At 37.7% G+C, this 14,328-nt stretch overlaps 1 protein-coding gene across 11 annotated transcripts in view; it reads right to left on the bottom strand.

Moving 5' to 3' along the window:
- The window catches only part of RYR2 (ryanodine receptor 2), a 434,536-nt gene that overhangs the window by 317,129 nt on the left and 103,079 nt on the right, over positions 1-14,328 (bottom strand). For all 11 annotated transcript variants that reach the window (XM_037391531.1, XM_037391524.1, XM_037391528.1 and 8 more), the window contains exon 2: positions 3,023-3,142. In XM_037391531.1, coding sequence (XP_037247428.1) covers positions 3,023-3,142 — 120 coding nt within the window. The remainder of the gene's footprint in view (positions 1-3,022; positions 3,143-14,328) is intronic.

The raw sequence follows: 14,328 nt of genomic DNA on the forward strand, positions 1-14,328 counted from the left end.
AAAATATATAGTATCATACAACAGTTTGGGTTGGAAGGGACCTTAAAGATCATCTGGTTCCCACCCCCCACCATGGGCAGGGACACCTGCCGCTAGACCAGGTTGCTCAAAGCCCCGTCCAGCCTGGCCTTGGACACTGCCAGGAATGGGGCATCCACAGCTTTGCTGGGCAACCTGTGCCAGTGCCTCACCACCCTCACAGTGAAGAATTTCTCCCTTACATCTAATCTAAATCTGCCCTCTTTCAGTTTAAAATAGTTACCCCTCATCCTATCACTATACTCCCTGATAGAGCCCTTCCCTATCTTTCCCATAGGCCCTCTTTAAGTACTGGAAGGCCACTGGAGAATCCCTGGAGCTTTCTTTTCTCTAAGCTAAACAACCCCAACTCTCAGCTCAACTCTCTTCATGTAAGAACGACCAAACCAATGCACAACAATATTCACAAACTTAGAAATATAACTGTACATTGAAATTTGATTCCATAAAATCATGCATTCTCCAAACTTCCAAAATTCCAAAAGATGCATTTCTTCTCAGAAAACGTCCCGTATCAAATTTAATCACAAAAGATGCTTCTGCATTTGCTACAAAGAAACCAACCTCAAGCCTAAAAACAAGCTGTAATTTAGCTCCAAATATGAATGAATTCCTCACTTGAAATTAAAACACAAGACACACAGAAGAACAATACATTTGCAGAGCTATATTTCTTATCTAAGGAGGATATTTTTGCTCGGTACATGGTATGACAAACATGGATTGCTTCCAAAAGAAGTGAAGAAAGAGGAATTTGGAAACAGTTTTGAAATGTGAACACATGTGAACGAACTGATACTGCTTGGTAAAGTGTTTGCTAATTTAGCCTGACTATCATCATCCATCTTTTATTAGTATGACATTTTCAAAATCTGCTGTTCTCCTCCAACAGTGAAAGAATATACAAGACCCTCCAAAGAAACATTTGCATTGTAAACTTGAACCAAAGAAAATAAAATTCATTAAGCAATTTTCATAATGGGCCTGCCAGTGTTATTGTTCTAATGGGATAAGCATTAAGTCAGTAGTTGCCATATTATTGTCAATATATATCTTCAATTTGACTGTTACTTTTGTAGTGTGAATTATTCAATGATCCTAGGGCAAGAAAGTGCATGCAAATAATCTGTGCTAATAAAACATCAGCTACACCACCAGGAGCCACATCTTGAAGGGTATTGCAGAAAAGCTGGGGATTGTATGAGGCAGACTCAACAACACAAGTCCAGAACGATAGCTGAGGTTTATTACTTGTGTTTGGCCTATTACTGGTGCTTGGTTCATACCTTGTCCTTGATACCTGGCTGTAATTCAGATGCCACACTACTGGTTGCTTTAAAGTGCATCACAAACCCAGTACAACTGGAAAACAATCTAAAAGACATGCAGGGAAATTTTTAACTGGCTCAAGAACTCTGCTGGAACCTTTTTCAAATGAACATATGCCTCTTGGAGTATTTTCTATATTTTTCCCTATATAATGAAATAGTAACATTGTATCAACGTAGGCATTACGAAGAAAAACATTTTTATTTACTCGCATTTACAGTCAACTTTGCCTTAAGGATTTGGTGATTTTATGGCTCCCTCAGTATTTATATCTCCGAATGACTTCAAATGAGCTCATCCTAGAAACTGTCAAGCCTTAAAAATTAAAACAAGGATGAGCTGCATGGATTTTCTTTTGTTCGCTTTTATCCCCAAGTTCATGCACAATGGGAATAATAAATATTGTTTCACAAAACATGGGAAAAAAAGCAGAATCAACAAGCAAGCATAGGAAACTGATACGAAACTTATATTGTATTCCTGAACATTCTTGTCTTTAAGGAGTTTTATACAGTGAGAAAGAGACTGTAGATTTAATGTCCAAACTCACTGAATGATAATAAATTCATTAAATAGATTTTTCTGGCCTCACAGGCAACTAGCACTGCAACCACTTCCATGCCAGCACATTTTTATTGTTAAAAAGATTCACTTAAAACAGACCAGCACGAATGAATTCATCATGATCACTGCTATTATAATGAATCATTAATATCCTAGTGAAAAATTTATTATTATGAATAAAACATTCCAAATGATGAGACAGAAAATGAAGCATTACTCTGCAATGTATCAGAGAGAATCAAAGTGATGTTATGGAAGTTGGCAAGATAAAAAACATTTTTTGTTCTAAATCTTTCTAGATGTCTTTCCAGATGCTTCACCTTTATTTTATTTTCTCAAATGTTTATATTTTAGCTGAAGAAAAAACAAATATGTTCAGCAACATTCTTCCCTTTATATAAATAAAATGTCCAAGTATACCCATTACTTTGGCCACAAAACCAGTTCTGCCCCCAGAAGGCACATTCTTATCTTCAAAACATTTATTTGAGCATATGTGATTGTGAAAAAAAGCCCCTCCTTTGCAACAAATAGCAAAGTTAATTTTTTAAACTACTTATCTACCGCGTATATAGCACAGTTATAGTAGGCTTAGATAACTAATTAGAAGAGATAATTTTGATATTTGCACTATTACTCTGCTCAGATAGGGAATTAAAAGGACTTAAAGTAATAATCATCTCAACGTGTCACAGAATAAAAACTTATAATGAATAGAATAATTGCTCTTTTCCCCCTGCAGTTAAAATCAGAGTAACCAAATGTGTCTTTGAATTGCAGTACACAAAAATTGCACTGCAGCTTACTACAACTCGGCTTGGACGAGCAAAATAACAACCCTGTTACTGAGATGGACTTCTGCAGCTAACTAGTCTTAAAGTGAGCCCAAAGAAGAAAGCATAGCATTAGAGCCCAAAGGGCCATGACAAAGGAACAATTAAACTTTGAAGGGGGATTAAATATTCCTTATATTCTTGACAGACTTGATTTGTCCATTCTCCTAGACAGATCTGTATATAGCGCATCAAAGCAAGCAATATTATAACTATATGCTTGCTTCACACATGACACTTAAAACACTCAGCAGTACCTTAGAATTCGATGTGGATTCCAAAAAGCAAAGCCTGTTGCCAAATCCTTCTGCAGCAAGACACAATTTCTGTTGCTCCTTGTAAACAGTTGCAGTGCACTGCAGAACCACTTCGTCATCCTACCAAAAAAACAAAAACAGAAGAGCTGTTATGCTTCTGAACCAACAAGATCTGGGGAAGCATTTACAAAACCATTGCTAAATGCAGGAACAGTTATCCCTGAACACAAGCTGAATCAAATCTCAGCATAACTTTTATTCTCAGAGTTGTGAATGTGAGCAAATCAATCAAAACAATTATAACTGCACACGTGCTTTTCCTGTTTGCCTATTCTTGAAACACAAGTCAGTATGTATGAAATAAAAATGTTAAGGCACTAAATCCTTGTAGTAATGTAGTTGAAGGAGATCTTGTCAACAAACCTGAAAGAACAGAAGCAAGCCCTTATTTAATTCCCACTTCTCCAAAGTAACATAACCATGAGCTGGAAAACCCCTTTGCAGAAATATGGTTCAAGTTAAAAAGAAAAAACTTTGTTGTGTCTATTTTCTAGCAAGGGTTTTCTGTTTAAGAATAGCAAAAGTAGTATCACCCTGTGCATTCAGGCCATTCAATTATGAAGCAAAACTAGTTTCCAATAATAAATATCACACGAATGATTATAAAGTGGTCATATTTAACGCTGTAAATAAAATGTCATACAACAATAAAACTACAGGCTGCAGCATGCAACTGGAAGCAGAACAGCGTGAGACTATGTTAAGTATGCACACGTTAAGGCAGGCACGTTTACAAAAAAAAGTTGTTCGTACAGGCAGCTTTTTACATAGGGACATTCAGAAAAGTCCATCAAATTAAATGAATGCCTGAATTTAAATTGAACTGAGTAATTTGAAGCCACTTGTAAACACCTATCCTAAATTAAGCTGGCCTTTTATTTGGTTTAATTTACTTCACTCTTGTAATTAAACTAAATTAAATTAAGGTGTATTTAATTCTGAAAAGAACAGGAGATTAAACAGAGTTTAATCAGATGCTTTAAAAATTAACTTATGTCCTTTTTTTTTTTTTTTAATGGTCCCCACGTAGCAAACCCTAGCCCTAAAAGTGTAGGCAAACCCATTTTCCTTGTATAGCAGCAACAGTGCCCAAGCTGCGTATCACTCATGAGCCACAGCCAACTGTAGAGGCAAAAAGTAGTAACTGCTTCCAGTCAGACATTAAATCCAGAAAATGTAATATGCATACATGTTATATGTGCAGCTGACAAGGGACAATTGTAATTAACAAAGAACAATCCCTACAGGCCAAAATCAAGGATCTAGAAGACCACATATACAGACCTAAGACCTTTGCTGTCCACTCTTTGTAGAAGTAGCATCTATTAAAATCCACAGGAATTGGAAATCGGGGGTGGGTGGGGGTGCGGTGTTTGTTTGGTTTTGTTTTTCAAAGCTCTAAATTAGTATTTCCTAACCTTAATTACACTTAATTAAAATAAAACATTTTTTTTTTCAGGTTAAAGGTTAGATTGCAGCTGTGTAAAGACATTCTCCTTCCTCCTTCTCTTCCTAAATAACCACACCAGCAGAATGGAAACTCCGGTAACCCTGTCACCATCACACATTGTGCTAGAGCTGTCTCCAAAAAGTCACCAGAGAAGATGCTCATACTGTACCACTACAGCCAGAGACAGGACACATAGTAAGGCTACTCTCTTCTGAAAGGAACCACCAATTTCATTTTCTACTGCCCCGTTTTTCAGAGAAAGTCTGAAAAGCGTTCTACATAGCCCACCTACAAAAATGATTCTATGCTGACAGCAGCAAAAATACAAGCTGGTTTGGGGCAAGTCCCTGACATACTTAATTTTAGTTAATGATCTAATGCATCATATCCTTCACTGCAAACCAATTATGCACAATCACCAAGCACACATGTATAATGTAAATGCTGACTGTTGGAGAATTAAAAACAGGAATATAGCAACTGCTAAATTTCCTGACACAAAAGCTTTTTCAATTCATTTTGCAAACACGGTCTCTTTTTTTGCTGTACAGCGTACATGGCTTATTTTGTTAAATATATAGCTCATACATAAAGACAGATTTCTTAAAAAATGCTTACTAATTAACGAACATAAGTCACCCTCCCATGCCTTTTCAAAAGTCAGTTCCTGGGTTGGCAGGACATGCTCATTAAAACAACAAAGCAAATCGCAACTCTGTTTTGCTGCATTTCCTTTGGTTTGTGTGCAGACTGTTACAAGAAATGTCCTCTTCATTCAGACCACAGAGTCATAGTCTTGTGGAACTTCTAGTTAAGGTGGGGTTGATGAAGTTGCCAAGGAAGGTTAAGAAGATGCAATGCCATTGTAAGATCAAGTGCCAGGTGATTACAGATGATGATGTTACACACACCCAAGTCTAAGTTATTTTGCATTTCTGTGCACATCATTAGAGACTAATCCAATATAAACTATACCCCGGGTTCAGTCTTCCAACATTTTCTGACTACGTGTTCAGAAGATTCCTATCGATATGTATTCGATTGTGTTGCAGAATTAGATCAAGATACACAATTCCACTCCATGTCTTTAGAGCAGACTGGTAAGTGGGTAAGCATCTCAGCACGTCTTTGTAAACCTGTTTTCAGATCAGTAAATGCTACCCAGTTCCAGAACCAGGAGGGCTAAAACCACATAATTTCCTTATTTGAAGTCACATCTCCAGGAGACCTTCACTGAAGGTCACTTTACTCTTGTATGAGGAAAGCTACAGTGTGCATCATATTAAATGTCTATTAAAGAAAAATACTTCTCAGATATTCTTAAACCTTGAATTATGATATGTCTCAAACTGGTTCATTTCCTCCTATTACCTTCTGAGCATTTTCACATCCATATGTTATGCAGATGAGGCTTTCGATCATCGTATTTTTTTCTGTCAGTCACTGTCAGATTAGAACTGATGAAAGTAATTTACATTTCAAAGGACTAGAACTGTAGCCTTCAAAAGGTAAGCAAATACATCATTACGTATCCAGATACACTCCCATGCAACTCTCCTAACTCTCCTCACGTGAGACTGAAGACTCAGGGGTAGAGGCAACACAAGGGTGCTGATAAGAAAATTAGTGACTTTTAAACATCTCTGCCAAATGATGAGTTACTTAATATTACCGTAAACTAAATAGAGACCAAAATTAAAGAGATTCCAAGAAGCCAACTTCAAGCACAGATGTTTAATGTTAAAATGTAATCACTTATAGCAGCTTTTGATTCACTTGGAATCTAAACTCTTGGACAAAGTGCGTTTTAAAACATGTAGGAATAATATTGGCAAGGCACAAACAAGTAAGTTGTATAGCCAAACGAAGAAAACCCTCATCCTCTACAAAACAGTTACGAGTCTTTTAACTGATCAAGGTAATGCATGTATTAATAGACAGTAGTGTGCCTGTCATGTTCAATGAAACAAGTTCAGCATATACTTGATCGCATTAAAACCCCGTATCTATATTCTGCTGTAACCAACGAAAGTATTTGATTTAAACTTCATATTCAAACCAACCACAATACACGTAGATTATACAGAATGTAGTGTAGTCTTGAAAAAACTCCAGCAGAGTTTGGAAGAGAGGGCAATAGCACAGACTTAAAATCCCTGCAGAAAATAGCACTGCCAGATATTTATTATTTTTGTTTTGCTGAATAATCATCACTGATACCCATCTGCCAGTTTCCTCCATGGAAACTGTAATATTTTAATATTTCCACCCCAACTCACTATCACCATTGCAGACTTCACTAGTAAGCCCAAAGACGCTGTTTTGTCTTCTACTTTTCCAGTTGTTGGATATAGAAAAAGGTATCAAGAGAGCAAGGGAAGTTGGGTGTCTATAACCACACAAATTCTGCGCACATGGTTGTGCTGCAGCTTATTATTAAATGCACAAGGCAATGGAAGTCCCCATAACAATGGAGCACAGTCTCAGAGATATCTGCATTTCCTGCGAGTAAGAGTGAATCCAACTTGAAAAGCTGTCCATTTAGTTTAGGGGCTTTAACGGATGACTCTTCCATCCATTCCCATTCATCCTTCAGGTGACGTTCTGATCTGGTTCACAACACTTGGGAATTTGGAAGTGTGGTTATCTCCATCCTACAAACGGGCAGGTAAGGAGCAAAGAGGATACTGCCTAGCTACAGTAACAAGAGTATGCCTATGGGATAGCAGAAATGGCACTCAGATTGTTACACGGACCACCTGAGCCAGAAAGCTATTCCCCCTCCCAAGTGTGCAAATGAACTCGCTGAAGGCAATGTGCAGCTAAGGCTAATGTAACCAGCCTTATACAGTGCTTTAAGATTATGACCAAATACCATCTTGCAGTAATCCATTAATCCTGATAAATTCTTGTGTGTCAGCCAGTACACCAGTTCATAATTTTAAAGATACTGTATCTTCCAGCCAAAAGATATTCTGCTTTATATTATGTCAGATACCTGCACTGACTCAAACAGCATAAGCTTTTGATAAGCACACCACTGCATTTATCATTCTGATTCTTCAAGAAGCATTCTGAAAAAAAACAGATGTTATCTATGCCATAAAGCCCTATTTATTTTTTAAACATCCAATTTTGAAAAGCAAGGACAGTTATTGAACGAAGAGCAACACACAGCAGATTCTTAATAATATCTATTCCTTATGGGCTACTTAATTATTTTCATGAAATCTTTATACTCACAGAAACTGAACAAATAACTAAATGATTTAGCAGAAGACCCAGGAACTAAAAAAACAAAAAAACCCAACCACCAACCTTTAGAGGCACCACAGCATCTTCTACAGTAAGAATTACTCCTAAAACCAAAATACTGCCAGCAATAGCCATAAACTGGCAAACTACATGCTCAGACCTGCATTCCAGAAGACCAGATTAATGACAGAAGAGCATGGGTTTGCTGTCAAGGTACAATATTAAAACTGAGTTTTCAAAGCCCCTTAATAGCACTTACTTTCATCTACAGAGATTATTTGACTTTTCTGTGAAATCCACTCAAATCTCCTAAGATTACATGAAATATATACTACCCAGGCAAGAAAAAGGTTATTTTCTCATGTAAAGATGTGGGCATGTTATGATCCAACATGAATGTTCTGACTATGTATGTTTTCCCAAGATCACCAATTTCAAGTTATAACTGAAAACAACATATATATGTGTGTGAGTATATATACACACACGTATATATTTCTTTGTTAACAGTGTTACTCCATCTTATTAAACCCTGAAAACTGATACCTCCTGTGTGAAATCAGTTTTGACTAATCCTTAACCTTCTCAATATGTTAATTCTATTAAAGGACTAAAACTGGCTGGCTGAATTGCCACAGGTAGGCATCCTCCACAGCACTATAGCTGTTAGCACCTCTTCAATACAGACATAGCTGTGATTTTGAGGGTAGAATATTTGCCTTGTGGCATTTGTCTGGAAATCTGCTAGTGGGTGGTTTCTTTGGATTTTTTTTAATATTCTTCGTGGGCTGGTTTTGTTATTCTGCACACTGTAGTACCTCAAACTTTTAATAACAACACATTTTTTAAAACTTCTGAATTCATATCTGGTACTGGTTTAGTAGGGAATCAAAAGATGGAACAAAACCGAATAGTTTCTTTATTTGCATTCTTCAGAATGCAAAATGTAATTTCCTACCCTATGTCTTTCCCCATTTCACACACTATGCCATTACTCCCTCCAAGTCTTCTATTTTAACCATGCAAGAAAAACACAATATTGGAGATTATAGTATTGCTATGAAACTGTGCAAGAAAAGTTGATAAAGTAGCAATATACTACAAGTAATCCATTTATTTAGAAACACTATGTGCTCCAGCCCAAGATTCTTCAACTCATTACATCATGACCTTGACACCTGCATTTTGCTTCCATTTCAGGACAAAAATAGGCAACATTTTTCAGGTATTTTCCTTGATTTTAGAATTGATATTTTACTCCTTTGCAGAGAATGAAGCAAATAAAACATGAACGTTACTAAATCAAATAATTTGCTGTGCTTTTCATAATCTGACCCATTATACATAATTAAAGTTGTAATGCTGACTCTGTGTTTCTACCATTCCATGACAGTATATCAGTCCTGAAACTGCATATGGAACAGAGAATGTCACATTTGCAAAATTAAGCATTCAAAGGTTAAAACTGGTAAGTTATACTTGTACATTCTAACTCAATTCTACTGCTGTTTTATAGGGCAAACACTGCAGTTAGTGGAATGTTTCCATGGACTTCCATATGCTATAAATCAGCATCTCAGAACAGACTTTAATAGTTCAATCTTTAATAGCTTCCTCAAACTCCACATATGCACAGTTCTGCTTCACCGCATCCCATTTACTGTTCAGCTGTGCAATTGAACTGTGCAATGAGTACAGGTGCCACATACACTTTAAAAGCAGATCTACAGATAGAAATTTAGCCTGTACAAACTGCTTTTGGCCTAAGGAAACTGTAGAATACTTCACGACTTACAAACTTCACTTCAGCTTCTCTTTGCCTTGTTTGGATAAGCACTAGATTAAGGAGTAGAATAAAAGTTTGTAAGCCCTATCAGCCATCAAGTACAAGACTTGCACAATTACTAGCAACCATATGGTAACAGGATATTACCGAAACCAATCCCCTAATATGACCCTAGTGAACCTGTGCCCCACCCCCCACCCCCCAAAAAAAAGGATATCAAATATAACTTTTTTTATGCTAACATGTGAATAACACACACCAAGTGGCACATAAGACAACTTCCAGTGTTGACGGAAGCTCTACTACCAGTTGCCCCGGAGCCTCTTTCTTTCTGTGCTTTGCAAGAAGGTAAAAACAACAATGCAGAAGTCAAGCAAGATATTAAGATGGTGGTTTTCCGCCTCCAAATCCTATGGACAAACAGAAGCTTTGATGCATAGGATCAATTAAACATCATGTACATAATATGCAAGAGCTATGATCAACAACAATTAAATAACTTTTCAACAATCCTATGGGATATATCAATTGAACCAATGCTTAGAGCATAGCATGACTTATTTAAACCACGAATTCTATTTTTGACTGATCAACTAACATCTTCAGACAAGTACCAAATTCTGTTTTGAAATACCACCTTATTAGGGAGATGACTCTAGAGCTTCTGACATCTGAACACAAAGGAAGCCTGTGACAGAGGTAAGAAGAGGACCCAAACTTCCAATTCCTGTACCTGAGCTTGAACCACAACTCAACTGTACTCTTGGTAGTAGATGACTGTCATAAGAGTTAGCCATAAAATTGTAATAGTCGTGTCCTTGGCTGGTGGAAATTAATGCTCAAACTCTCTTAAGGGGGAACAACCTATAAGGAACTGAAAACAACCTTAGCACACTGCGCATCCCTTAGGTAGGGATGCAGTGTAAAAAGCAATGAAGAGACAACAGTGCTATAGAGTAGGATCTGCTGGTTACAGGGAATCAAATGCTGATCAACAGCAAGTCAACACCAGGCAGCTGTATAGAAGCCAAAAAGCTGGGCTAACCAGGAAAGAAGTGCATGTGACTAGAAGAGTAGTGATCCTTTGACTTCACAGTCAACACTGGTAAGGCTTCAGCTCAACTGAAATGGCCATTTTGACCCTTTGTTTCAAACAGAGAAAGGACAGAGAACAAGACTATTGATAAGTGGAGTGGGGGGCGGACAAAGCCAAAAGAAACAAACAAGAAAGATGCAGCAAAACTGTTGGGATGCAATTTGCTTAGACTGTGGGGAAACGCAGCAACAATGTCACATATATATTGTTGTCAGTAAAACATGGAATAGAGGACAACTAATACTGTTCCTCACTGCATTAAGAAAATTAGTATTAAACAGGGACTAAGTTTTCTGAGTATAGCAAAGCATTTTCACAGAACAGTTTAGAAGTTTCATCATTATAAAACTATAAAAGGTGCTCAAGAAAACCTCTGTCAGAAGGATTTATGTATAGCTGAACTTGCCTTACAATGAGAAGGAAGATAAAGAAGAAGTTACTTTTCTGGTAACACAGTTCCAGATAGTCTGGACACATTTTACTGTACATGTTTTAGTTTTATCCTGCAGGAGGAGTAATTTCACTGGAATTTAACATTATTCCAATGGAATTATCCTTTGAGAGAGGAAACCCCATGGAGAACAGATGGAATTCTAGAGGACCAGACTAGCTGGGAGCTCCCAGTACAGTAGTATGAAACAGGCTGCTAGTACAATAACCATGTTATTTCCTCCTCCTTCCCCAAAAAGCTCTGACTTAGTCATCAGAATAATTTTGCAAAATTACAGCAAAGTCATGGTGATCTGCAGCACTAAAGTTATGTGTTAATTTAAAAAAAAATTAAAAAAAAGCACCCAAAACCACCCATCTCGTCACGTATATTCATATTCAGCACCTGTCAGAAAAAGTCTTCACTAGACAATGATACAAAGAGCCTACCAGAAAGCAATCACTACGTACAAAGCAAAAAACTTGATATGCAGCACTCAAATGGAGTGATGGTGTATGGCAGCACGGAGCTTATCTAGGACTCGTGCATCAGCACTGAGCAGTGTGTCTCAGGCACTGCACATCCCAACCTATGGGCTCCACCAGGGCAAAACGAAGCATGTGATCAGAAGACAACAAACAGTTCTGAGTGAGTGGCTCCAGCACACCCAGGTAAGAAGAGACCCTTCTGTGCTCTGCAAAGTGCTTCGTGGAGAAACAAACACACGACTGAGTTTGATCTTCTGGGTACTGCAGTGATATCGTAGGTGTCTCTACCCTTCAACTGCACTGGCTAACCACCTCCTCAAATAAACTACTTATTAGTGATAACAACATGCACACAACACTGAAAACAGATGTACTTTCTATGTGCAATCTCAAAGCTTCCTCTTCTGGCTCTTTATTCCACCCAGTCAGCATGAAACTGTCTCAAATTTGGTTTCAGCGCGCAATGGCCTCGTGTACGCATGTGCTAGTATGCTGTTGATTGAGCTCTACTAAAAATATGTCTGCAAATGAACATATTTCCAATTGAGATGACTCATTTTATTATTTCTCACCGATTAGCTTCTGTGGTCCTACAATCCTAAAAAAAAAAAAAAAAACCAAGTTCAGCTGTCAGTGCCTAATAACAAATTAATCTGTCGGTACCATAGTAATGGCTAACTCTGCATCTGACACAGCTGATGGAGGAGTGGTGGAAAACATCTGCAATACGGTATGAATATCAAATCAAACACAAAACAGCTGGTGGCTGATTTCGGCTTTTTTTAACAGCCTGGATATGTCAAATTTATCTCTGATGTAATTCCACTATTTTAGGAATTTGATAAGAATTCTGTTGCATTACATCCTCACTCACTAGTTCCAGGCTATGTCTCTTCTGCAATCAAAGGTGTGATTACAGCATGGGACGTACCTATGCTATATTTGTTCTTGCTGGTGTGAATAACAGTACCAGTAAAGACAGAGGTGACAGCATGCTAGAAAAGGTGTCCACAAGATTCTGCAGGCAAATACAAGATTATACCTATAATCCGTGTCAGGCAGTTAACAAGCTGCCTCTAAACAAATGCCAGGTATTTTATAACCCCCACGGTGCTCAGTCCAAGCTAACAAACCAGACTCTCACCAGTATCTTAAAATGCTGTATCTGAAAATAAACACTGAAGGGTTTTACTTTTACAACTCTTTTCTGAGAAGGACTTCTTTAATCTCAGCTGGAGAACAGAGGCACATGATGAAACAAATAATTTGTTCAAGGTCACATAATACTTAGACTTCAACTGAACACGTTCCTTTTGGTGTACTCCTCCTACCCTACTAACAGGTTCCACAGCAAGAAGGCTCTAAAAAGACACATCTCTCGTGAACAGGGCTCTCTCACCCCAACTCCAACATCACCCCTTTCATGCAAGAATACATGAGAAAAGTTCACCACCCCTCAGTCTTGTATCTTGTGAGCACAGTAACGAGGCTAAGTCAGTAATACGACCCTCTGCTTGAATTTCTACATTCAATTCTAGACCACTTTCTCTTCCCTTAATTTCTTCAGCAGTATTTCTTGAAACATTCCACCCCAGCACTCTGCCAGACTGCTATTTTGCAGCTGCCTGATCGATCGTGCAACCTTTCCTCTCTAATTCCAAAAGACTCACCCTACCACTGTGTTTGTTTTATTTTTGGAGCAAGGTTAAAGATTCATTCTAATCTCTATCTGTTTCAGCCATGTCATACTCTGTCAATATTTCTCCCAGCTTTCATTCTGAAGCTGCTCTAACTTATGAGATTAACCCTTTCACTTCACAGACTTTCGAAGCAATGCTTTCTTGTCACCACAAGAAGTCTACCACCTTCCCGAATTCTTTCCTGGACTAATTCCAGTTTGAAAAAAATCTCTCAAACTGCTGTTCACAACTTCTCTTCTAAGCATCTCTGATTTATGATCTATTCTTTCCTGCAGACCATTAATGAAATTATTAAAATGAATGCGGTACCTTCCCAAGAACAACTCCAAAAGGGCTATTACCAACATCCAATTTCTAGACAGCTTAAAATTCCACAAAAGGGCCATCATACAGCTGGAGTTGTGTCATATTATGAAACCCCAAGCAATCGTAACACTAAAAAGCCAGTTCCTAGACACCTTCTTTAAATAAGTTAACATAAAGAAGATTCTTAGCCCCCCATTAAAGAGATTGGTGTTCTCTTCAAAAAAGAGACCAATATCCAATCCACTCCCCTGTCTCCAAACGGTGCTGCCATTCTACATTTATCTCTTCTTAATACACGCCAACGTACCCATTTCTCAAAACACTGATGTACAAAATAGACTGTAGCAGTTTTAAAATACTGAACTGCAAACTTTGTATCTAAACAACTACAGAGCCTAGATATCAGGAAATAATTGCATTCTGTAGGGGTGGCACAGCTGAGGGGAAGAACACTAAATTGAGCAAGTGGCAGATAGATTTTGTTCCCAGATCTCCCACCAAACTTTTATAATTTATTAGTCAAGATATTTCCCTGTGCTTAAGCCCCTTTTCCACAACTTTTTGGTTGCATTTGTTTACTCTCAATTCTCCCAGCCAAGACTATTCAAATTCAGTTTCAAAATAAATTATATTCTAAGTGCAGTATTAAATACACACTGTAAGAGGAAAGAAACAAAACCTCACATATAGCATGAAATATTTTGTTTGTTGGGTTGGTTTTGATTTTTTTTCCAG

Source organism: Falco rusticolus, chromosome 6 (genome assembly GCF_015220075.1).
Source record: "Falco rusticolus isolate bFalRus1 chromosome 6, bFalRus1.pri, whole genome shotgun sequence".
NCBI classification, from domain to species: domain Eukaryota; kingdom Metazoa; phylum Chordata; class Aves; order Falconiformes; family Falconidae; genus Falco; species Falco rusticolus.